The sequence below is a fragment of the Rhododendron vialii genome, chromosome 12a (genome assembly GCF_030253575.1).
Source record: "Rhododendron vialii isolate Sample 1 chromosome 12a, ASM3025357v1".
NCBI classification, from domain to species: domain Eukaryota; kingdom Viridiplantae; phylum Streptophyta; class Magnoliopsida; order Ericales; family Ericaceae; genus Rhododendron; species Rhododendron vialii.
Genome location: NC_080568.1, coordinates 21,020,520 through 21,046,282, shown reverse-complemented (window position 1 = coordinate 21,046,282; position 25,763 = coordinate 21,020,520). Strand labels below are relative to the sequence as shown.

The 25,763-nt window shown below is 38.4% G+C and overlaps 2 protein-coding genes across 3 annotated transcripts; one reads left to right on the top strand and one right to left on the bottom strand.

Moving 5' to 3' along the window:
- Positions 1–736: 736 nt before the first annotated feature.
- LOC131309915 (amine oxidase [copper-containing] zeta, peroxisomal-like) lies at positions 737–13,240 on the bottom strand. Of its 2 annotated transcripts, XR_009195042.1 has the most exons (13): positions 12,854–13,201; positions 11,358–11,467; positions 10,965–11,270; positions 10,390–10,502; positions 9,968–10,298; positions 9,654–9,869; positions 9,284–9,520; positions 8,702–8,887; positions 4,692–4,832; positions 2,453–2,721; positions 1,720–1,801; positions 1,270–1,524; positions 737–871 (listed from the first exon to the last, which is right to left on the bottom strand). XR_009195042.1 is itself a non-coding variant. In XM_058336628.1 (12 exons), exons 1-12 carry the CDS (start codon positions 12,987–12,989, stop codon positions 1,375–1,377), a joined length of 2,277 nt encoding a protein of 758 aa, XP_058192611.1. In that variant the 5' UTR covers positions 12,990–13,240; the 3' UTR covers positions 1,045–1,374. The 2 variants fall into 2 exon arrangements, 1 of the variants encoding a protein (XP_058192611.1); XM_058336628.1 differs by lacking the exon at positions 737–871 and having other exon boundaries at positions 1,045–1,524; positions 12,854–13,240.
- Positions 13,241–16,474: 3,234 nt separating this feature from the next.
- On the top strand, positions 16,475–17,932 carry LOC131309556 (secreted RxLR effector protein 161-like). Its single transcript, XM_058336171.1, has 2 exons — positions 16,475–16,512; positions 17,284–17,932. The coding sequence occupies exons 1-2, from the start codon at positions 16,475–16,477 to the stop codon at positions 17,930–17,932; spliced, it is 687 nt and encodes a 228-aa protein (XP_058192154.1).
- The last annotated feature ends 7,831 nt before the right edge of the window (positions 17,933–25,763 follow it).

Sequence of the window (25,763 nt, the reverse complement as noted above, 5' to 3'; positions counted from 1 at the left end):
TTTCACAGTGGGCATTTGTAAATAGATTCAACTTGGAGAAACAGGGGAAGACGTCGACGCAACAGTTTAGCTAAGCCGCTGTTTCGAAGCAAAAAGAGAGAGATGCGAGGAGAAACTCGAAAACTGAGTACCAATAACTTCTTGGATCTTGCGAAAGGATTGTGAAGCAACAATGCCATGCCGGCTTCATCTCTCGACTGTTGCATGGTTTCACTAAAACCTTCTGCCGCATGAAAACCTTCCGATGATAACAAAATGTTTTTTTTTTTTTTTGATCAGCAAATAACAAATTGTTGATAGAAGACCCAATCCCATACTTGGACGCGGTCACTAAAATCTTCTACCACCAACAAACCTTAATGATAGATTCATAATTGTACAAGAAAAGAAAAATCGAGAGTGATAGAGATAGAACGAGAAAAAAATACCTACTTGTACAAGCATAACGATTGATCTATAATAAATTTGTGTGTGGGTGATTGGCGCAGAGTATTTTGGTGGATTATAGAGATTGGATTGTAGATTGTGGAGTCTCATAATCCGAAATTGAGAAAGTGTTTGGTAGAAGTGCGAAAAATAGATTATACATCTGTGAAGTGTATGGAAGTATAATCAGATTATTGGATTGTGGATGAACATTTGACCATAATGCCCTAGCTATTATGTCTCTTTATGTAAATATATGTGACATTACTTTCCTTGAAACTATAACTATCCATCATGCGCGCATATTCGTTCATTTTATTCATTACATAACAAAAACGCATATTCTTTCATTACATAACTTAAATTGCTCTTCGTAACAAATTATTTCTACACAATGTTACCTCCTTTACATAGAGGGGTAAAAACCCTCTCCAAAATCGATTACCTCCACATGTTAATTAGCTTCAGTACATTAGCAAAAAATAAAAATTAAGAATTGTCCATTAGTGAAACTCAATGGGTGGGTAGGTTTGTAAATAGTTCAAAAAGTTAGAGGATAGAATGGTCATCGTATTTTAGTAATCTAGAATCAGAATCGAGAAGTCGCGATGGAGTTACTTTTGAGATTGTGCATCCTTACGCTTGTCTTTATAAATCCATTCTCTCATAATCCACTCTTTTAGAATCTCTCCTATCACTTCAATAATCCAGAAGCGCAATCCAAAATCCAGAATCCCTCCCAAACACCCTCACTCTCTTTCATTTTCCATACACAGAGGAGGATATAAGATAAATAGATTCATAGGGCACACTTGATTGTGGGTTTAGGAAATATGATAGTACTTGTTGAAGCATATGTGATTATTATGAAGAACAAGAAAACCTGATTAAAAAGTCTCGTGTATCATTTCTGCCGACCTTCCTTGTAACCATGTTTGATTTGTGCTTTTAAAGTTTCGCGAGCAATGCATTCTGGAGTGGCTTTGTCACAACAACCCCGTTCCCATTCTCGTTCCCATTCCCATTGTCCTTCACATCTGAATCACATGAGCTCGGAGGGACGTCCACCGCAGGTGAGCAGTTAAAAAACCCATGCGGCTGCATGACAAACAGAAAAAATGGCTCAACTCAATAAACCAGTATAAAACGCTATGACATAAAAGTTCCTCAAAGTCGAAAACGTAAGGACTTCAATGACTTTTAGGTCTAAATAGTTGGTAATCATAAGGAAAGATAAGACCCTTCTCATGAAGATCGCAATTCTACGCTATAAAGATGAGAGTGAATATATACCATTAGCATGAAACCGATATGGTCAACTGGCATGACAGGCCAGTCTTCTAGTCGAGGAATGTGGGTCACCCCAAATACATACCTGTAACAGTTAACAGAATTAGATGTTGAAAGATCGTATCTTGCCATGCTATTTACCAAGTTGTTCCTGAAGAAAAAAGAGAGTAAAAACTAATCCCCACGCCCACCCAAATGAATGAGAGAGAGAGAGAGCCTCTGCCAGATCCAAAATTTGAAAACTAATCGGCCTGCAATTGACCTGTCCCTGTTGCACTACAAATCCAACATGAGCAATGTTCGCCTCCATAGAAGTTTCAGTTTGTGGTTATTTTAAACAAAAGAAATATCGGCAAGAAGACCAATCAACCAGAGTACCATGAGGTCATATTCCAGTAATTAAGATTGTGAAATTGTTGAGATAACAAAATCAATGTTCTAGAATAGATAAAACAGATGCACATATGAATGACAAAGATAGTATGAGTGCATTGTTAGCCTCTACTGACGGTAGGAAAACAGTTTTAAAAAGATATGATTTTAACAAAACTTTTATACAACCACATTCCTTGCTCTGCTCTTACTGAAGTACCGTTATAGAAAGCATTTGATTGGTTACTAATAGAAATTATAGTCTTGTAAAATTTACTTAAGAAGAATAAAATGTAGTGTGAAAATAATTTCCCTGATCAAACAACAAAACATGGTAAAACAAGAAAAGGATGGACAGACTGACCAAAGAACTATGTCATTTTCCTCCAGGGATCGATTCTGCTTCACCCAAGTAGCCAATCCCTCCCCAACGCGTGGATTTTGGTTAGGAAACTCTCCTCCAGGGTACATCTCATCATGTGCGTAAGGGGTGACCCAAAGATTATGCCTCAAAAATGCAGCTCTTCTCAAAAATTTTGCCTCGGTGCCAGCTAAAGGTAAACAATTTCTTCCAGGCACAAGCTTGAAGCCCGTCAATTGCCCAGTCCGGTTGACATTTCTTGTGTTTCTGATCTGGATGATGAAAATAGCTTTCACAATTTATCCAACACATACAAGAAATCAATTCTTATAAGAATGGAATTCTTCTTATTGTATACAATGAATATAGGGAGCAGAAGATACAAAGAATCACCATGAGAAGCAAATAACTACTCAAGAATTTTGAAAGGTGAAATTCTACGGAGACCCCTCATCTATAGCTGTTTCCCACGGAGACCTCTTTATGTCTAAAAATCCCCAAATTGACCCCCTCATTACTTTCATTATCTAAGTGACACCCTTCCGTTTCAGAACCATTTGTTGCAAGGGCACAAGTCACTAATTTGGGCATTTTTTAGACAAAAATGCCATTTAACAGTACGATATACATCGTTCTTCCCTCTCATCAAACCTTAGTCGTGATTCGCTCTCTCTCAGCCGTCATACTTTGCTGCACCTCGCCACCACCCACACTGGCAGCAGCCTGTCTTCACCGCTCACCCATTCGGAAATCTGCTGCCCTCTTTCCCTTGGTTATTTAGATTAAACCAAACCACAATATCTGCCACTCTACGCATTCTATAGGACTCCCTTTTTTAATCTCCTCACATGGATGCATACATATGTACATATACAAAGTACATAGTAGTTTGATTCTATAAACATTCTGTACCTTTGAATTGCAAGCTACTGCAATTTATTACGTAGTAGTTGTTTGACATGGGTCGGAGTCAAGGTTGCAAATCTCAGATGGGCGTGGTAACTTTTTGTTCCACGGTCGACTGATAAGGTCCTTTGGGTTACCTTTGCAATGTGGGACGCAGATGATTTCGAGGGGATCAGTGAATGTTTGGCGGTTTCATTTCCGCCGATGAAGCTAGGATTCAAGAGCCCCATTCTATTTCCGTCTCACAATTCCCAATTCACACAAACATCTCTCCAATTTCAAGGTAAATTAAGCACGACGTAGGGGAAATTTCTTGCAGAGCGGTTGTTACTTGTTGCAAAGATCCACATCGAACAGGAGTTTCAATTTCTTGGAACTTTTGTGGACGGTTCCATACACGGTCTTGGGTAGTACTCACCCCAAAAGCTAGCTATTGAAGTGAGGGTGCCCTCGCGTTTATATTCTTCATATTACTTTGATACCCAAGCGATGTGGGACTTCACTTCACACCCTCCCTCACGCCCAGCGTGCTCACTTGACAGCACCTGCCGTGTGCAGGCCAGGGATACGCACCCTACCCATCCTTGACATACCCAGCTCGGATACCATGTTGCATGGTCTAGGGTAGAACTCAACCCCAAAAGCTAGCTATTGAAGTGAGGGTGCCCTCACGCTTATATTCTTCATATTACTTTGGTACCCAAGCGACTTCACAGGTTTCACATAATTTGTTGGAATTGAGGTGGAACAATGCGAGATCTGTTAAGAGGCCGAGTTCCTCCGCCAGGAATCCGCCGATGTCACCATGGTTGAGGTCAATGCCGGCAACAGTGAGGATGGAGTTGTCGGGAGCTGTAGACCGATCCTTCTTCCTTCCTCCTAGGTCTATGAGCAAGAAACAGAGAGGGAGGATAAAGATGACAGAGAAGGGTAACACAGAAAACGGTATACTCAGTCAATTCATGCATTTCGTTAACAGAGTTAGGAAAATTTTCATTTCGAATAGATGAGGGGGTCAGTTTGGGCGTTTTTAACCGTTAAGGGGTTTCCATGGAAAACAGGTATAGACGAGGGGGGTCTTCGTGGAATTTCACCATTTTGAAAGAAATAAAATCTACATTCGTATTGCAGAGTGATCAAGTACTAGAAACTTTGCTTTATTAACCAACGAAGTGTGAGACGAACAAGTTTTTAAAGTTGCAACACGTATTCATGAATCAGTATTTTGTAGAATCCAACTGAATACTACGGTCATTCATTGCTTCATAAATAAAATGGCACAAAAACCCAAGCCCACAAGACCACACACACAAAGAGCATAAAGTGTAAATCTTACTATCCAATGTCGAGCAGACAGAGGATCACAATCACGCATTGCTTCCAGTTCACATCTGAGCAACTTTTCTTCGGCATAAAATGCATTATTGTGAACATTAACTTCTCCTGGTTCTTCAACTTTGATATTGACTTCAACAACCTACAAACAAGGAAAAACCCCGTATTACATCAATCATCCCTGTGCCTATATATGATGATCCTGACCATAGATAGTCAAAAGTATGTTCATGGAACAAAAAAAGTAAAGATTGCAATTGGCAAACCAAACACGCCACTTTATTGCAAGCGGATAAGTTTCCAATTCATTTAAACTCTTAGTTACAGACTAAAATCAGCAAAAACAGAAAGAACATTGTTTTGTTACTTTTCCAAGAGACAGGAGCTGATTAAATCAAGTTAAATACAGACTGGAAGGTCCAAAATGTCACAATAGATAACACAGCCAAACCTGCAACAACTCCAGTGTTTCCTACCAATGAGCCATATGAAGCAGTGATTTATTCTCCAACAGAAGCTATATGAAAAACTTTTCAAACAACTTAAATTTGTGCTTGTGCTCAATAGCTTGCTATAAATGTCGGGTCCATTTAATTAAAGGTTCAGCTTCTGAGAAAATGTGTGATCTATCATAATATCAGAGCTTTGATTTAGAACTTTGTTCAGGAAGATCTTGGATCAAGTCTCTCTATTGGCATTTGGTTTCCCATTTGGTGTGTTTGCTGGTTTGAACTCCGGGACCTTCTTGTTTTTTTTTTTTTTTTTTAACCATTTTTGCATTGCAGGGGGCGCACATCAGGGCTGTCCAGGATAATTTGGAGAGGGCTCATATATGGCTATATGAGACCTTAGGAGAATTGCTGAGCTAACACCTCAAACCCTAGACTTGGGGGTTTGAGAGTGTTCTAACCAAATAAACTCAAACCAATGTTTAACTTTGCTACATGGAGACTAAAAACTGTGTTTAATGTAAAAAAAGGTCTAACTCTTGTATCACTTCATCCACCTTGATGCTCTTGATGCTAGTTCATTCATCAAATACATAGCCATATAATATCTCAAAAAACTCAAATGAACAAATGGCCAAGTGGCGGATAAAAAAAAAACAAATGGCCAAGTGAGCTCCATTTAAGTTAAACTCATGAAACCAATTACAAGGACACAGTGATATCATGTCAGCTTAGTATAAAAATGCCAAGGGTCTCTATTCCCCTACAATTATCTCCCCGAAATTAGCTGGCAACCCGAAACAACATAAAAATATACAAAGTGGCGACCATGATCCTCACAAATCTAGTACTATGCAAGTCACCAGAATCATTTGATCCAATGAGGTCTTACCTTGACTAAAAGCTTACTAGCATGAAGCGGGTCCGGGGGAGCGGAGGCACCTAGAAGCTCCTAAGGTTGGGAGCGCCTAAGGACCGTATATAGGTTATATATAAACACGTACATAAAACATCTTTTAAGTACTTAAGTATTAAAGGAAACGTGATACTTATTGAGAATTTTCCATATCTTATAGGGTAATTTTTCAAAGTTAGATGTTTTCAATTTGCAAAACTTCTTGACTGATATGATCTTCATATTCTTATTTCCACAATGGCATAACTCCCTTAAAAGTAAGAGAATAACTCCCTTAACGGCCCGATAAGCTCCCATCTTAGTTAGGAGCGAGTTCTCATCAAGCTCCCATCTTGGAGGCACCAAATCGAGCTTCCATCTTGGGAGCGCACCCATTTTGAAAGGATCCTGCTATTGACTAAGAGATTTTTCGTCAGACTACCAACCCTGCAGGTGCACAATGATGGAGACATACCAAAAGTGGTGTGGAGTATCAAAAGGTGTTTCTAGTCACTTAAAGAGGCACCGATTGGAGAGATTATCACTCCACTAACTTTTAAAACTAAAAAGATCATCTTACAACAAACCTAATAAAAAAATAGAAAAGTAATTAATCACTGTGGAAGACACGAATGTAATCCTTCAAAATTCTTTAAAGATTGAATGAATAAAGGACATTTTAGACACTTGCAACTTCACTGCTCAACTTTCCCACATACCTAATGTTTTTCACATATTTAAAGAATATAATCCCACTGAAAAGCTTGTATGAATGTAATCATGTTAAAAAACTAAGTCGAGAACTTTATTTGAATCTGCTACCCAACTAATGCCTTAGACTCATCTGTGGAGGATGAGTCTATGGAGGAGGATGCTGGGTTGAAGGGAAATATCCACACACGGTCTTACTCTTTCAATTATCCAAGAATTAATCAGTTATACTCGTTTTTCAATAATCAACTGCATCATTGCAAATGCTATTATTTCTGTAACCTCTAAGAAGTTTAAAACTGTCAAAACGCCAAGGACATGCAGAAGACCTCTCTTACCAGTTGAAATATGTAGATATACGTATTTATAATATGTGTGTGCGTGTGTGTGAGGGAGCTAGAGAGTGAGAGAGATCATTTGATTATGTGGGCTCTCCAAAAATCATGACCCGTTCATATGACCAATTTAACTATGTGTCAGGGGTACCAAGTACTCTATGGTTTAATCTTTAGCAAGTCCACTAATGATCGCAGCAATTGGCCTCGATAATATTTCCTTTTTCGTTCATGCTCACCCTTTAGTGTCAAGCTTAGAAGCACGGACACATCTACCATCCTTACATATCCATGTCCAACATGTGTCAGATTGAACGCGAAATGACACTCTCTGGACATATGTCGGACATGCCAGAATAAGAGTCCTACGTATTAGATTTCTTTGCCTGGACACCTACATATTAGATTTCTTTGCCTGGACACCTACTTATTATATTTCTTTGCCTGGACACCTACTTATGTTGATATTGTGGGGTTGTGATTCTAACTATGGATCTCAACCGGACCTCTCGCTCAAACTATGGGCTAACCTTTCTCCATTGCTTGACCTGCACAAGCTACACCCACCGTTAGTGCCCTGACGGCCTGACCTATCGGAGTCGACCAGCAAGGCACTCCAATGGTTAGGTAAGAAGCTGCAAGTGGAGAGGAAAGCACATAACGTTTAGGTAGAAGAAACGGTGTACCCGATAGGGTCGATCTTTATCCCTTATATAGAGCTCCAAGACTTGCTCTCCAAGTAAGTATGCACGTGTCCGGCATGCGAGGTAACCATTTCGGCTGATGACACTCATGGCTTATGGAGCGAGGCGGTTACTGCTCACGTGCGTGGGATGCCTTCCGAGCCTACACACACTCGGCACGCACGATAACCACTTCGGCTGATGTCAATCATGACGTATGAAGCCATATGGATAGGTGCATGTGGGTGAGCCAGCTTCTGTAAATCACGCGGGCACGCGGCTCATAATCGTCGGACCCCATGAGATTGTTCGAGTTACATGGTTCGGATCCGGTTGTTCATACCCGGTTCGCTGGCCCGTGTTGTGGTTGAATTTCATGATTTGAGCTGTGGGGTCAACCTGTAGTTTGGTCCGGCTCAATGGATTCGGCCAGTGAGCCTGGTTTGGCTGTTGAGCCACCTGACCTAACCGAGCCACACTATTCGGCCCACTACAAATATTCAGGGGCACATTAAGGAAACATTAGGAGGTTAAAATGCAAATTTAGAACTTGGCACAGACTACAGAGTCCAAATTTCCATAGATGTTTCGTTCATGAACATATATATAATGACCATTGATTTGTATCTTCGTTATGTTGACCTTCTAATAAGTCCATAAGATCCATCTACACCACAAAAATTACTATTTATACAACAGGGCCACAATGTATGAAATGACGTGTCTATGTGTTCGTGACGTGTCTTGTCCATGTTTCGTGCTCTTATATGTGCCTCTTGGGTATCAAGTGATTCTTAGGTTAAACATGACGTGGAGCTGTGGACCTTTATAATACAATTTAAGAGTTCTACCCAAGATATGCATGTTATAAATATTACGAACCACCACTACTATCTGAAATTTGAAGAAAACCGGCGGAAAAAATCAGAATAACTCACCTGATTGTATGCTTCACCAGGCTTACAATCAACTGCCATGTCCATGCGAGCAACAAAAAAGTGTTGATGGACGGGCGCATATAATCCAGGCGCAATAGTTGTTCCATATTTTCGAACTTCCCCAGGTTGCAGAGCTCCTAAACTGAGAATTCCGGTGAGTCTAACTTCAGCTTCAATTTTTCCATCCTGTGACAGGGAAAGTGTAACCACATTGAAGATTTCTCTCTCAAACAAAATTGTAGTAAAGAAATAGATACTTCTAGTGCATTGTGATGGAGGGGGCTCATCATTAAACTGATCAGTGGGTGATGTAACATTCTAGAGATAGTCTAGGAACACAACAACATGCACTAACATTTTGCACAACATGCCTATGTAGCAGTGTTTCATTGGCAACTGGATGGATTGCTAGTTTTCAACTACCAATGAGACACCGCCAAACAGGCATGTTGTGCAAGTTGTAGTGATTCCAGACCTCCTCTTCAATTTAACTGAGGAAGCTACAAAAATACGGAGGAGAATATTCCAGTTCAAGTATTACAAGAAAACAGCCAAATTACTACAGGGGAGTCCTTAGCTTGCCTGATAGAAATGCCAATAGAAACCATATTCATAATTAGCCACAGTACAGATGAACGACACAGTTAGCCGTCTTGATCGCCGTACTTCAGCTAAACCTGTTCTCCAGTCTTGATGCTTCCATAATATTCCATGATCCTCTTCATGCAAGCAAACACAATTTTCAGTAGTTTCCACGCCCCCCGTGAAATTTGTGAAATGTGCATCAAAGTACTTGATATAGCCTAAACAATCACAGCCCTGCAATGCAAAATCCATGTTGAACAGAATCAATTTCAGTTGAGTGCAGGCAGTATTCAGTTTAAACCCATATGACAAGAATTTTGAAGGATACTGACAAGGATATAAGAAGCATAACAGAAAATTATCTGACCTTCTTCAGAGAATGAGCATTTTTACCAAGCCCATCTTCCCCAGCATCAAATGCATTCTTCCTGTAATGTGGATCATTTGGGTCTCCATAAGGGACTACCATCTCCACAAAACTCAACCTATGGGCCACAGGTCTCCGACCTCGGTTACCATCAACATACGCCACAGAATAAATTACTAAGCCTTCCCTCGGAGTGAAACCGATACGAAAATTCCACTGGTACACACCACATTATAATTAGTTACGCAATCAATATTAAGTTTTGAACACGTTAAGATACGTCAGATCCCTAATTTGAACAAACAATTGAGTACCTTCTGCCATTGAACAAAGTGCCCATCAACACGGAAGCTTGGGCCTTCGGGCTGAATAATTTGGAGGGGTTTCACGTCACTCCGATCAACACCTCCCCGTGTTTCACCAGGAGTATAATTCCTCAAAGGATCAGCAGGCGGTAGTGGAACAAGTTTACGGTCTTCAAATTCAACCACAACCATATTTTGCATATCTACTAGTACATATATTCCTTCAACAGGTCGAGCATAACCATTTTCCATAGGGCAGTCACTTTCAGTTCTACAAAAGATTAATGGTTTAGCAAGCCTACGGTTAGGAGCATCAGCTTCACTGTGATACCCAACACACCTGTCATAAAGAAGTTGCATCACGGAGCATAAAAAGCAGCACAAACATAATCTAAAACTACATGTGAGAGATGCAGAATGCTGCAACTAACCATGGATCTACCATCACAAGATCCATATCCTCAATACCCCTCCTCTTCATAGCCTCTCGAAATGGAGGAAATTCCTTTACAATGGCTTCACATTCAGCATACTCCACAGCATCCTGCGTTTTTAAAATCAAGGAACAAGAGAGAGATTGTCAAGTGCCGACAAAACATTACCGAGATAGAGTTCAAGAAAAAGTACAACCACTACTTGGTTTCTGACCAGGTGTTGCAACAGACTATCAAAGTGGTGTTCTACCTTTCCGTAAGGATTCGGTAAAAAGTTTTACGGGTTCATATATGTCTGTGCGCATGCATGTACATGTCTCTATGCATAAGGTTACTCCCAACTACAACACAAGTAGGTCAAAGCCCATCCCATTAGTTTCGATTTAAACACTTCAATCCTCTACACCTTTTTCAAAAACCTGGGAGCAAAGCCCAGCCAACTCAATCAGGCAATCAACGGTTGCCACACATCTGAATTAAGTTGCTTAAGTTATCAATACGCTTCAATTCATAAATTGACTGTAAGGAATGAGAATCAGTCAACTTATTACCAGAGAGTAAGTATTACATACCATAGGAGGCTGAACATTGGGAACAACATTGGATGAAATAACTTTGCCCCTGTGGTGCCCCCCTCGAGTCACAGCATGAACTTCAGACAGTTCAACAACCCATACACTCGTCTCATTGGACTTTTTATTGTAAACAACAAGTCTAGCTTGCCTTGGAGGAAGTTTAGTCGGAATTATGGGTCCACCTTTTGTTCTGGGTAGTAAGGAAGGCTGGAAAGGAGGAAAGAAGTATGCATCTGCTAAGGCGACCACATGTTTTTCTGGTTCCAACAAGGCCACTTCAATGAACCTCATGCCATCCCTTACCTGAACACATTAGAAATCTCTGTTGCACAAAATTTCCACACAATTAAAAGAACAGAGAAAATAAGGTGAAAAGATAAAAATAACAACCTCTGGAGTTGCTCCAGCAGCCCTAACAGTTGCTACAGCAACTGATATTTCAGCAGCAGTTAAAGGATCCAAAGGGTGGCGGGTTTGTGCCCTTAACATAACTGGGAGCCCTGCTTGTGCCAAAAAAAAAAAAGAGAATTACTCAAGACCTGACAAACACCAAAGCAATTCAAATATTCAAGAAGCAAGAAGCAAAGTAGTTACACTATTGAGAAATAGATTCATGGTCATAAACTGATGAATAAAATAGGTGAATTAAATTCTAAGCTACGTTAAACATGGATACAGAAGATAAAAGTCCCTCTTCCTGGTTAGTTAAATTGAGTCTTTGATATGCTTGGATTACCAGATTATTTGATAACACAATTCTGCAGTTCAATATACATTAAACAATAGCAAAACTACATGCATTTGAGAATCAATTCGATTTCACTCAAAATTCTGCATCACTTTCAAACTGCAGATGAAAATTAGGATTATTTTCGTCCCAGAGTTCTTCCTTAATATTGAAAGAATATAACTGCTTACACATAAGCATCAATAAGCACTTAAGTATTTGACATCCCGACCCCAATTGTCATTGCCAACACCACCACTCTTCCTCCTCTGTTGCCACCATCCACACCTCCACCACGGCACACCCTTTTCCACAATACCATCCTCACTACCATCACTCCACCACCGCACCGTCATCACCACAACTCCACCTCCGCCAACACGAACACGATAACGAACACCACCCCTCCAAAACAATCACCACATCTCCGCCACTACTGATATAAGTATTAAAAGCAAGAAAATCAAGAACCTCAGAAGTCAGTTTCTTTGCGTTGTGTTGAATTTATAATTCAAATATTGTTTTTCATATTAGTTAAACATTCAATATTCCTCAGATTTCAATTTTTCACTTTTCCATCCATCATCCTTCATCTTCTTTCCTCCTCTACCAAGCAAACACTCAGTAGGGACACTGACCATACCAAATCAAGACCGTTCATCTATAATTCCTTCTTTTCACAGACAATAAAACTTTCATTTTTTTCCAACATGCCATCAGCTCGATAGCTTTCATGATCGGAACACTTCCCAGACTTTGGCTAAAACCTTCTAACCCGAAATTTCTTAAACCGTGAAAATGTACTACACTCTCTTCAGGTAGTTACAGGGTAGTTTGGGAAAAAATGTGAGCAAGCCTCAAAACTGAGGTCCAGTCAATGTACCCTTTAAAATAGTAATAATAGTAATAGATACTCCTTCCATCCCCATTCATTGGTGATTGGTCCCCGTTAACATTTTTTCTACATTTTTTTTGCTACAATAATGTTAGGCACCAATTAATAATTTTTTTGTGATTGGAGGGTTAAATAGGAATCCCAGAAGGGATCAACAAATGAGGAAGGATATGGACGGAGAATCAATTGGTACTTTTGACGCATGAAAACACGGAAAAAGAAAGCGAGAGAGAGAGAGAGAGAGAGAGAGAGAGAAGTACCCACCTTTGGAAGAAGACGGATTTGCAGAAGGCTGAGGCAGGGAATCGACAGGACGGATTAGCGACGCGGTGGAAGCCCTGTTAGTACGGTGGATCTGATCGTCGACGAGGGGCGTCGCTTTTTCCTCAATTGTGGCCATTGCAAGGGATTGGCGAGCTCACAGTAACCGCCGACGTAGCAGTAGCAGTGCCTGTGAGTGGTGCGCCCCAGTCCCACTGACATATACAGCAGCTTTCTCTCTCTGATCAAATCAAAAATCGGGTGAGTCTGCGAAGGGAGGGAGGATCGAGTGATCGAACTGTGATGACTGTTGGTTGAAATGGAGGCACAGGAAACGGCTTTATGTAAGAGAGAGAGAGAGAGGATTTAAGTGATGGGGAAAATTACCCACAGGAGGCGTGGACCGGGGTTAATCACCAATGCATGGTCCCCAGTTTACAATTTACCTGCACATGGTAACCACCATTTTAATGACCAAAATACATGGTTAACATGTCTTGACAGGACCATTTTGCCTTTACATCAAAATGAAGTCGTTTTGATTTCCTCTCAAAAGCCCTTTTCCCATTCTCCTCTTCCCTTAGTCGAACACATCTCCATTGTTCACCAGCAATTCCATTCTTTATTTTCTTCCATACACATACACACTCTCTCTCTCTCTCCGGTCTGTGAGAATGGAAATAGGTCATGCTTTACAGTCCCACAAAATTGTTTATGGAAATGGGTCCTCCAATTCAAAGATTTTAAATAAATCATACCCTTGTTACAGTTGGGTATCGACATTAGAGAAGATTTCGACGGAGAAAACTTTGAAACTCTGTGATTTGATTTCTACAGTGATATACGCATATCGGGGTCCGTGGACGATTTCGACAGAGAAAACGTAAAATATGGGAGAGAGAGATCTGGAATGGGAAGAAGGAAATGGGAAGAAGAAGAAGAAGAAAAGAAATACTCCATCTATTTCAATTTAAATGCTCCCTATGTAAAATCGTGTCATTTTGATTTTCAAAAAAATTGTATTTTTTTCATAAGCTTTTTTGGAACTTTTTTGCACAATTTGAAAGTACTCATTAAGATCTTTTAAACGATGCAAAACAATAGTTAATCAAAGGGGACAAGGTTCTCTCAGAATATATGACTTAGTCCATGTGAACAGAAAGATTGGTCAACACTTAAACCCGACGTAATCTTTTATAATTAATTATTTGCTCTTATATACCTCATACAATATTGGTTGAGCTTCAATGGGAGATGACTCCTCCTACTTCTACCCTCATGTGCCCTTAGATTTGTCATTATAATGATCGATCGTATGAGACAAGGTTCTCTCATAAAATATGACTTGGTCCATGTGAACAAAAAATTGGTCCTCACTAATATCCGACGAAGTCCTTTATAACTAATGACTTGCTATTATATACCTCAGACAATGCTGGTTGAGCTTGAATGGGAGATGACTAAAAAGTTATTGAGTTGATGAAAACGAGATGGTTAAATATGTTAAGTTTTTAGTGGTTTTCATTAGTGAAAATAGGGCTTGAATATGTTTTAGATTATTTTTTACTTTATTGAAAAAATATAATTTTGAACAATTTTTTGTTTATTTTTTTATACGCCCAATCACGACGAATCAATAATTCAAATAAATATTAACACAAAATAAAATTTTCTGTTAACATGGACCATGTTATATTTTCTGAGAGAATCTTGTCCCTATTGTCTAAGGTATAAAAGAGTAAGTCATTAATTATAAAAGATTGTATTGGTATTAGTAAAGAACAATATTTTTGTTAACATGGACCAAGTCATGAACCTTGTCCTAAATGATTGACTATAGTTTGAGGTATAAAAGAGCAAGTGATTAATTAAAAAAGATTGTGTCCGATATTAGTAAAGGACCAATCTTTTTGTTAACATGAACCAAGTTATTTTTTTTGAGAGAATATTGTCACATATGATTAACCACTGTTTGAAGTACAAAAGAGCAAATCATTGATTGTAAAGGACCACGTTGGGTATTCGTAAAGTCTATTTGATTATAAAGGACTACTCGGGTATAAAAGATACAAAGTTGTTCAAATCAAGATTTAGAAGAACACAAATTCAAACCTATTTTGATTGAAATTACAAGACCCACGATTCAATTCACATAAATCAAAATCCACAATCGATACACACACGATTTCTGAAAATTAATTAGTCATTCTAAGTACCAAAACAGGGAAGCATTCCACATCCTTTGTATTCATAACAACGAACTAATTTCATGACTAATAGAACATGGGTTTTGTTTATACTGGAATATGGATATACTTACATAGACATGTGCGTTCACGTTTTGTCTATACAGGCCAAGAAATAGCTATGCAATCAGGAGAGAAAGAGAGAGATGTTGTGGTGAGTGGTGATCGGTGGTGGAATGGGTGTAGTGATAACGAAATGGTGGTGGAATGGGTGTAGTGATAAAAAAAATGATAAGAAAATTCTAGTAGAGGTCATCGAATGTGTCATGAGCCTATGAGAGAGAGAGAGGAGACAAACCTGTTGGAGAAAGAGAAAGAGGAGGATGTGTTTCAAAAACTTTGGGCTTTTATTATGGGTAAAAGGGTCATTTTAAGTGGGCATGTCATGTACTTTCCTATATTCTTTTGGAAATGTCATCTTTTAGGTAATTTCTAGACTATGCACCATTAAAGTGGTGAATAGTCAGCGCCTCTTTTAGGTAATTCTCCATAGAAAATGTCACGTGGCTCTCACGCTCATGTAACAAAGAGTCCTATACAAATGGTCGAAGTCGTTCTATTTATTTAAAACACTTTTTTAAGGATCGTTATAAAATATCAACTAAGCTGGATATTGGTAAAGGCTCGATTGATTCTATATCCAAATTGTTGAAAGGAAATGGAGCAAAAACTTAATCAACCCGTTACTGATATCCGATTGAGATAATTTTTTACAAGGGGCCCTTACAAAACTGTTTTAAATGAATTAAGCGACTCCGATGATTTGTGTGAGACCTCGAAGAGAACCCAACATAACACTGTGCACATTTGGCGTACACCAAATGTCGTACCCATAACAAGGTGGAGGTAGAAAAATAGAATTTGTACCTTTTGAATTCGGAACTAAAATGTTTTTGCTTGTGATTTTTTTTTAAAAATCTTAATTGAGTAATTCTTAAAATTGTTACAAAAGAATTTTGAAAATTATACACATATACTATAATATATGTGTAATCTTATATATGTGTATTTATGTGTATAATTTGAAGGAATTGGAGGTGAGCTGGACTTGATTCCAACTGAAATGTTCCATGCTGAATGGTCTCCTATGGCTCCTGGCTAGATTTTACGTAGTTTTCTGTATTGTTGATGTTATGTTCTGTTGCTGTTTTTAATATTTTGACATGTATTTCTTGTTCTCACATGTTTTACTCTACATATATAATTTGGTGTTCTCCTTTTACCAAAAAGGAAACAATATTTTGAAGTAGAAAAGTGCGCTTCAATTCGTCCATTCACAGCAATGACCTTTGTAATACTATTATAAAGTCTGCATCATAAATAAAACACCAAAGATAACTTCAGTTGGGAGAGGGCGGAGAAGAACGCAAGGAGGCAAATGGGGGTAGTGGAGGAATTGAGGGATGATGTTGTGCAGTAGTGTACGCAACACCGTGTTGTGCACCTTTGAGTCATCGGATTGTGCATTCGACAATTCGGATCTCATCTCGGCAATGAACAGCTCTCAATCGTCGGTTGCCGGATGAGATCCGAGTCGTCGGATGCACGATCCGACGGCTCGAAGGTACGCAGCACGGTGCTATGCACAACACCAACCCGAAGTCAGTAGTGGAGGCAGCTAATTAGTCCGTAAGTGGCGAAAAAATAGGTTCAAGAATTTTTTCAAGACAAGGGTATTTTTTAATAATATTAAACATTTTAAATGGTGTAAAATGAAATTAGGTCTAGAGCGAATATTTATGGGTTAAATATAGAACCACTCTTTTCGCGGCATTTGACCATTTTTAAATGCACTCCTGCTTGTTAGAATATTCTAGATCATATATAAGATCAAATCATATATTAGAATATTCTAGATCAAATCATATATTATCAAATCATATATTATTACGATTTTATATTGTATTGATTTTATATGATTGTGATTGAGATTGTGATTGTATTTTCCTTTATTGTATCATGGCTCACACTATATATATGAGCCCTCTCATTTGTATAGAATATACAATTCAATACAATATCATTTCTTTCTCTTATATCATAACATGGTATCAAAGCTACGGTTGTAAACCTAGCTTCCCACCGTTGTCCTTCTCTTCATCCTTCAATATCATTCTTTTTTCTTCCACCGTTAAAATCCACGTTCCCTGCCTCGCTTTTACAAGTTCCAAGCCAATTGGTTGGCAGTTTTGTTTATCTCACAGTTACTCGACCGGACATAGCTTATGCTGTTCATCTTGTTAGCCAATTTTTATCATCCCCACGAACGACCCATTACGATGCTGTTCTTCGTATTCTTCGCTATGTCAAAGGGACTTTGTTTTATGGTCTCCACTACGCTGCTCATTCATCCTTAGAGCTGCGAGCTTACTCTGATGCAGATTGGGCTGGAGATCCTACCGATCGTCGTTCTATCACAGGCTATTGTTTCTTTCTTGGTGATTCCCTCATCTCTTGGCGCAGTAAGAAACAAACTGTTGTTTCCCGGTCAAGTACTGAAGCCGAATACCGTGCTTTGGCAGATACCACCCAGGAACTCCTATGGCTGCGATGGCTACTTACCGATATGGGTGTTCACCATTCCACTGGTACTACCCTTTGTTGTGACAACCAGAGTGCCATCCAAATTGCTCGCAATGATGTCTTTCATGATCGCACCAAGCACATTGAAATTGACTGTCACTTTGTACGTCAACATGTTGCTAGCGGCACTCTTCGTCTTCTATCAGTATCGTCATCTGATCAGACTGCTGACATTTTCACCAAGGCGCACCCTCCTGGGCGTTTTCATGACCTAGTTTCCAAACTCAAGTTGGTCTCTACTTTACCACCTTGAGTTTGAGGGGGGATGTTAGAATATTCTAGATCATATATAAGATCAAATCATATATTAGAATATTCTAGATCAAATCATATATTATCAAATCATATATTATTACGATTTTATATTGTATTGATTTTATATGATTGTGATTGAGATTGTGATTGTATTTTCCTTTATTGTATCATGGCTCACACTATATATATGAGCCCTCTCATTTGTACAGAATATACAATTCAATACAATATCATTTCTTTCTCTTATATCATAACACTGCTGTCTCCTAATTTGTTTGTTATGCATTGGTATAATAACTAAAAAATGAATGGTAACGTACAAAAATAATGGAATAATATGAAAATAGTTTCCCTGCCTATTTTGTGGAGATTTTTGCAAAGTCACTATCAGCTGAAAATGGCCGGTGACGTATCCACAAAAAGATATATATCTTGTGGACGGTGGAGGGGTCAATTTTGTGAGGTAGTAATACGTTTCTCCTAACCCCACAAAAGCATAACAACCATAAGATTGTCGAGCTTTTGTCCCCACTGCCATACCATAAGTTGCATGGCTTATTACTTTGTTCGTATTCGGCTTGAACAATTATCAAGTACTCCACTCCAAAATTTCGTGGAGCTGCTTCAAGGACACTGAAAAATCACTGATCATTGGGTTTAGATTAGTCTAAACCGTACAAGGAAGTATTGGTACCGACCCTATGGTATTGATATTGTACCAAGGGGTATATGGTGCCCACTCTAGAATTCTACACAAATGATCTAAAAAACTTTTTGAGTTGATCCTCACTACAAGGAAAAAGAGTATTTAAGACAAAATTTTAGGGACCAAATTAATTTGGTGGGGGAAAGGAGCATCTTTAGGGACCAAAAGTTGAGGTAGGTCTTTACCAACCATAGTTTCTCCCTAAAATTAGGTTACCAACCATACTAAAGTTTGTCCTAGAGTAACATATAGGCGCACAGTAAATAAGCATAGGTTTTTATAGTCCAGGTAGGCTATATGAAAGAAGGGGATAAAAGCCGAATCCCTTCACGCTGCTGCCGCGAAAGCAAAACCAATTCTTTTGGGGCAAATAGATTCAGGGACAGATCAATTTTGTTGGTAAAAGGGAATACTCATAATTAAAATATCAATTTAAAAAAAAATCAATTTTGCAAATATAAGTGCAGCTGAATGTAGTTGGGGAGTGAATTAGGGACCTAATTTTAGAGACAAACTTTAGTATGATTGTGTTTATATTCATTTTTGACTCCGCAGATCGGGCTAGCCGTGATTGGCCATTTAATTAATTCTTTGATTAAATTGGGCCGAGGTAATGTAATTGATTGGTTGTTAAGTGTATTGGGCTATGGGTTTTCTGAAATATTTGGGCCCAAGAAGAATGCAGCCCATGGTTTGGCCAACGAAGAAAATGTTGATTTGGCCCATGAAGTGAGGCCCATGGTTTTAGGGAAGCAGTTACTTCCTGTAGGCAGTTGATTTTTTCCAATTCAAAGGCCAATCACCCATGACTTGCTATCTTGCATGCATGAAAGAAGGAGCATCATTGAACTCATGTCGGCCTGTGGAGCAAAACAAAATTCGGATTTAGCCCTAAATCAGCTTACTGCTGTGCCTATAAATAACAGTTCATAAGATAAAAAACGGATCCAACACCAATCAAAACCCAGTGCTTACAAACCCTTTCCTACTTTCAGCAAAGTAATCTATCGAGTACTTTGTGCTCAAAACCCATTCAAACTCACCTCATCAAGTTGTTTGGATTTTTACTTTTCTTGTAATCAAACTTTATTATCCCGGAGTAATAAAGTTCACGTTTTTACGTCCTATTTCCTATACGACTAGGAAATTTTAAGTCCACAACCGTGTGTCATACCACGAACCTCATTGTGATCTTTAACCTTTGGGTCACACGCAATCGCTCATCCGTTAGAAGTCAAGATTCATGACAATCTTCACTCAAAGTTAGGCGCTACAAGTTTTGGCACGCCCGCATTCAACGCATTCACGCCTTTGCCAAAAACCAGAGTTTTCAAGTTGGTAACCTAATTTAGTATGAACGGAAGAGACAGAATGAAGATGGTTGATTCTGTAGTGATGCTTGCTTTGTAAGCGTTATATACGTTGGTACTACTATAGTCGAAATCTCAGCTTATTGATCAAATAGTACCAGAAAGGATAACATACGTCAACTGCAACTTTTTCTATGTCTGATCCCTTAGTTTGCTGCATTATATGCCTACATTAGAGTCTTATATCGGAACGCATGTACTCTTAATCCAATTGTCTAATTAGGACTGCATTGTCTTGTGGAAGCAAAACTTTCCCAAGTCACTCGTAGAAAAGCTAGCTTAAACTCCCTTCAAATACTTAATCCACGAACACTTTAGTTATCTTTGGATCATAGATTCGTGAAGGCATGTATGATGAGAATGGAAACTAATATGGAAACCATAATTTTTTTATACCGGTATTACTTTTGCATTTGTTAGTGTTGTCAGTAGGCTTGGATTTATATTCCAGATGAGGCCCAATATGTTGGGATAAAAATCATTTGCGGAGGCCCAAATAAGGCCCACAATTCAGAGTAGGTCTAAAACAAAAAACCGACCCAGACAGACAAAACCGAAAATGGTCGGTTCTTACTTGTTGGAATGGAAAGCTGAACTGGCCAGTTCGATGGTGGAAACGGGCCAAAAAACTGAACCGGCCAAACTTTTTACACTCCTAATTGGTAGATATTTTTTTATGGTGATTCTATAATTAATGTTTTCAAGATTAATTGCGACGCGGCTGTGCCAAGAGATGGCTCTTTGACCACTATAGCTGTGGTAGCTCGCAATGACAAAGGAGGGCTGATCGATGGCTCCTTCTCAATAACCAGTTCCTCTTCTGTCATTAGTGGAGAATTGGAAGCCAATTAGGAAGGCTTGCTTTATGGCAAATGAGTTCAGGGGCTTTCCAGTCTCTATTGAATCGGACAGCAAAATGGCCATATCTCTCGGTGTTTCCAAGTTGGTACCTCCCTGGGAGGTTCATCCCGTGGTTATGGATATCCGAGAATTATGTAGCCGGAGACATCTCGAGTTAGTTTGGCCCCTGCACTTACGAAATATTGGTTCCGTCCCAGCTTCTTTGGCAGCTAAGGGGAAGCTTCCGCAGGACTGGGTTTCCAATCCCCCTTTTCCTTTAGTTAGTATTTTACATTCCGATGTATTTCCTTTAGTTAGTCTTTTTTTGCTGCAATTTGGTGGATGTGTTGTTAAGGTGCTGGAAATGAGCTGCTGCTGGAAATAGTGGATTTTTTGTTTGTTGCTACAGTGGAACTTTTTTGTGGATTTTTGTCGCTGCAATTAATCTTATTGTCTAGTTTCTTTTTGTGTTTTGATCTTGTTCGCATGTGCAATGTTGGAAAACAATGGGACTTTTGTATGGGATTTCTGATGCTAGGTTATGTTGGCATGTGTGGTATTTGTAAGTTAAAAGGACCTTGTTTGGTTTGGGTTTTGAAAAAGATTTTCAAAATAATGATTGAAGAGAGATATATCGAGAAAATTTATTAAGGACCGTGAGCAGGATTTTGAGACCCAAAACGAACAAGGGATTTTTGACCCATATGAGGCATAGTATTTCTGGGATTAATTTTCTTCTTCAGCCCCAAAGCAAGCCTAGCAATTACCTTATGTTTTTGGGAAAATGACGGTCCAGGATGTGTTTTGATAATTAATACCCGTCAAGGACATGCTGAGAATATTTGTTAATGCTAAAAATGTCATTGGCGATAGGGGTGTTCAAGAAAACCGTTTGAACGGTAAAACCGGTCCGATCCGGACCGAACTGTCCTATTTGGTCCAGTTCTGCATTTCTACGGTCAGGTTATGGTTCCAAAAAAATAAGAACCGTTAATTTTGGTTTAGTTACTGGTTCTCAATTAATGAACCGTGGTTAGAACCGAACCAGACCGTTTAAAACTAAGATAAATATAGAAATACATATGTATGTATAATTAAATATGTATTTGAATTTGTTAGGTTAATCTTTTTCTTGCTAAACTTAATTTATTTAGAGATGAAATCTCATTTATTAGGAATGTTTTTATTTTCTTCCTTCCTTTTATATTCTGCTAGATTATCTTCCGATTTCTTTAATTTTATGAGTTCATTTTTTGTGAATAAGTGTTTGGATACTTATTGGATAGATCCGAAACCGAACCAAAATCGGACCGGTCTTATAGTTTGGTTCTGGTTAGGTTCCATGCATTTATTGGTTCGGTTCTGGTTACTAATTTTCTAGAACCGTTTGAAATGATTCGGTTACTGGTTTTCTAGATAGCTGAACCAATCCGGACTGTATACACTCTTAATTGGCAGGTATTAATTATCAAAACACTTCCTGAGCCATCATTTTTCCTATGTTTTTTTGGCCCAAATGTTGGCTAGTAGGCTTGGATTTATACAACTCTGTATTTCTATATCCAGATGAGGCCCAATATGTTGGGATACATTCGCAGTTTCATTAAAAATTTTACGCCCCTAATTGGTAGATATTTTGACGTTGATTCTATAATTAATGTTTTTAACGTCATGACAAAGAGCCGAGTACAATTCAAGATGTTCACTTTACTTGATATATTTAGGCTTTGTTTGTTTTGATGTAATCTGTAAAACAAATTTTCAAAAAACAAACTTTATACAGTTACACAGATAACTATATTTTCTAGTGTTTGATTGGTACATAAAAAATATTTTTCAAAATAATGACAGATCGCTGGTTTAAAACTATTTTAATCGAGTAAGTTTTCTCTCTCTCCTACGTACTCCTCTCTCTCGATCAATATGATTTGGGAGAAGAAGGGAATGGAATACGTGATTTTGGGAAATGTCGGACCATCGGAGGTGAAATGTAAAAACGATTTACGGCCAAAATTAGAGGAAAACACAACTTCACCCCGTTGGTGCAAAATGTTTTACCCTTGAAAATATTTTCCGACTTCTTTTTCTAGCAAAACAACGGAAATAGATAAACTATTTTACCAAAAAAAAATTTACGTCCAAACAAACAAACGGAGCCTATGGCTGGGGTACGTATTAATTTATTGGTTTAATTAAAACTTTAAATCAATAAACATTAATGCGTGTAGTGCAAATATTTCTATTTTATAATCTCGGTGTGATATTTCAATTCTAACTCCGTCCTTGTGGCTGGCCACGTTCAACACACCTGTTGGTATTGTCGGTATCCATATATATAGTTTATTTTTAGGTAGAGAGACAAATGGTTGAAGTAGCTTGCCGTCATACTGAGGATGAGAATATATATATATATACACACACACTCCTATGTGGTAATTTGAGTGGCGACGAGAGATGTGTTGGCATTTTGTTTGTGATAAAGTCAGTCAGACGATATTCGAGTGAGATAGGCACCAACTAACTACAAGTCAGTCAGTTTTCAAAACCACCATTCCAATCATTTGCATTTGGTTTGTTGGTATTGCTTGCCAACAAGAATGGTAGGTGGACAAAACTACATGCCCAAGTAATCAAACCTCATTTCATGCGTCACACTGAAACAGACACGCACGCATTCTTTCTTCTCCCTACCAAAATTAACAAACGTCTCTGATCCAGACCCTCCTCCTGGATCCCTCCCTTTCACATCCCAACAAAAGACAGGGACCGTAGTAAAACGGAATATTAACGCTCAATCAGTCTCCATCGCTCCAGATTTCGTTACCTGTTCTGTTGCCTCAATCCAGCCAATAACGCCTGTCTTTTGCCTCCGTCCTGTATTCCCTCGATTGGAACTTTCGTCGTTGAAAGTAGCTCTCCATGTTTGGGGCATCCACATGCGTGTTATTGGATGAATTGTGATGATCAACCTAACAGTACTACTTCAAAGACCAAACAGTCAAACATATATACTTAACCAATTTCCTTAATTTCTTCTTTGACTTTTGTATAACTTGTTCGTCTTTGAGTCTCCAAATTTCTGTCCACAGTTTTCAATAAATTTTATCTGTCTATCTTTCTTCTTCATTTACTACCTAAAAAATCTCCATAAAAAAACCCAAACTGAACATAGTCCGAAGTGGAGGGCCCGATTAAAATCAGAACAAAACTCTGTATAAACTAGCTCCGTTGGAGTTTATAATACTTAAAAGGCTTCAAACATGAAACCTCATAAAGAATCTAATCTCTTCGTCGCAGGTGTTGATCACTTGGTCAACTACTCGAGTTAACATGCCAATTTTCTGATCTTAATTTCGCACGATATTCTCTAATTAAAATGGTGGGTTCCTTAAAAAAACAAGTGCGGGCGCGGCATAAATTATGTCGCTACTTCAAAAATGTGAGATATATATTCTCAACGGTTTGGTAAAAAATAGAAGGAGAGGGAGAGAAGAATAACACTTAAAGGAGAAGAATAACACTTAAAGGGGTAAGACTCGGACACACGATCGAGAACCCTGCAGTGCAGGGTTAATTACTACTGCACTAAAGGGTCGTAATGCAGCATCTCATCCCTGTAGTGCAGGGTTAATTAAAATCAATGGTTCAGATTTAGAATATATTGTACATGTAAGATATGTTTTTTGATCTGTATTATTGAAAATATTTTTGGACGACTGAAATGTTATACTATACTCTTGTAGTGCACCTCCACATTATAGGGTCCGCGGATCCGACTTGTAAGACTCACGGGTCATTTGCATTTCGCAAGTTTAATTAACTAAATTCAATTTCCATTTAATTAATAACTTGACAATTTACAAATACACAATTGCCTTCATGCAAAGAAATTGAATTTGAAGTAACAACAAAGTTTTTTTTTGACAGGAAGTAACAACAAAGTTGAACTTGGTAGCTTCTCTGTCTTCTGAAAAAGGAAAATTCTAAAATCAATTTAATGGGCTGACAGTAGTGAGTGTGTGAATATGTATTAAAGGGTATAAAAATTACACAGAAATACGTATTTTCTTTGTCTTCTAATATGCTTATCGTCAGCCCAGTGGACTGACAATAGCAAGACTGTCCAAAAAAATCACCATCTTGTCTAGCCCACTAAACATCGGATTTGAATTGATCGATTGATTTCCTTTGTAGGCTAGCTTTATGCAAACAGTTGAAATGGATCGTACGATTCGATTCCATAAAACTTTAACCTCATTTTGCTGATTATAATTGCACGTACGATGAAGTGACCCTCTGCTTACCACTTGAGCTGTCTATATATTGTTGATGATGTAGCTTCTCAATGAAGTGTACTCCTTGATCTTTTCTTTGATAATTCGCTGATGTCCAAATAAGATGAAAAGAAAATGATTCGTACGTTGATGTCCGGCCAATAAGATGAAAATGAGCCTGTTCTGCCGAACGTTCCGACCCTCCGTCCATTCTCGAGTCTTGATGAATCAACGGATTGACGCTTCTGATTATACCACTTGAAACGAATTTTCAGCTGATAATAGAAATCAATAGTATAAAAATAGGAGAGTGAAGAGTCCCATTTCGAGAGAAAAAGACCTCCTCCAATTGGCTTTAATTGACGGAAACCAAACCTCTACCTTCTAGAAGCAATAAAAGATTTTTAACATAGTCGTGCTAATGACACAAATTTTTTTGTGGGGTCTTATTTTTTGATCTCACATAAATGCTTCGATCCGTTTATTAATTTTAAAATATTTTTTTTGGAGGAATTTAGTAAAAAAATCAGCTTAACAGGATAATATGCTTTACCTTTTAATATATTTCTAAAATCTAGTACTTTGGGTCTGATTCGTAGACTTAAATTAGAAATAAAAAGTATGAGCTAACGCCCATAT

Coding starts and splice junctions, on each gene's coding strand:
- LOC131309915 (XM_058336628.1), bottom strand. CDS start 12,989: ATGGCCACAATTGAGGAAAAAGCGACGCCCCTCGTCGACGATCAGATC. Junction 9,521..9,653: donor ATGCTCATTCTCTGAAGAAG/GTCAGATAATTT, acceptor TTTGCATTGCAG/GGCTGTGATTGTTTAGGCTA. Junction 1,525..1,719: donor ATATCGGTTTCATGCTAATG/GTATATATTCAC, acceptor TTTGTCATGCAG/CCGCATGGGTTTTTTAACTG.
- LOC131309556 (XM_058336171.1), top strand. CDS start 16,475: ATGGGGGTAGTGGAGGAATTGAGGGATGATGTTGTGCA. Junction 16,513..17,283: donor TTGAGGGATGATGTTGTGCA/GTAGTGTACGCA, acceptor ATTGGTTGGCAG/TTTTGTTTATCTCACAGTTA.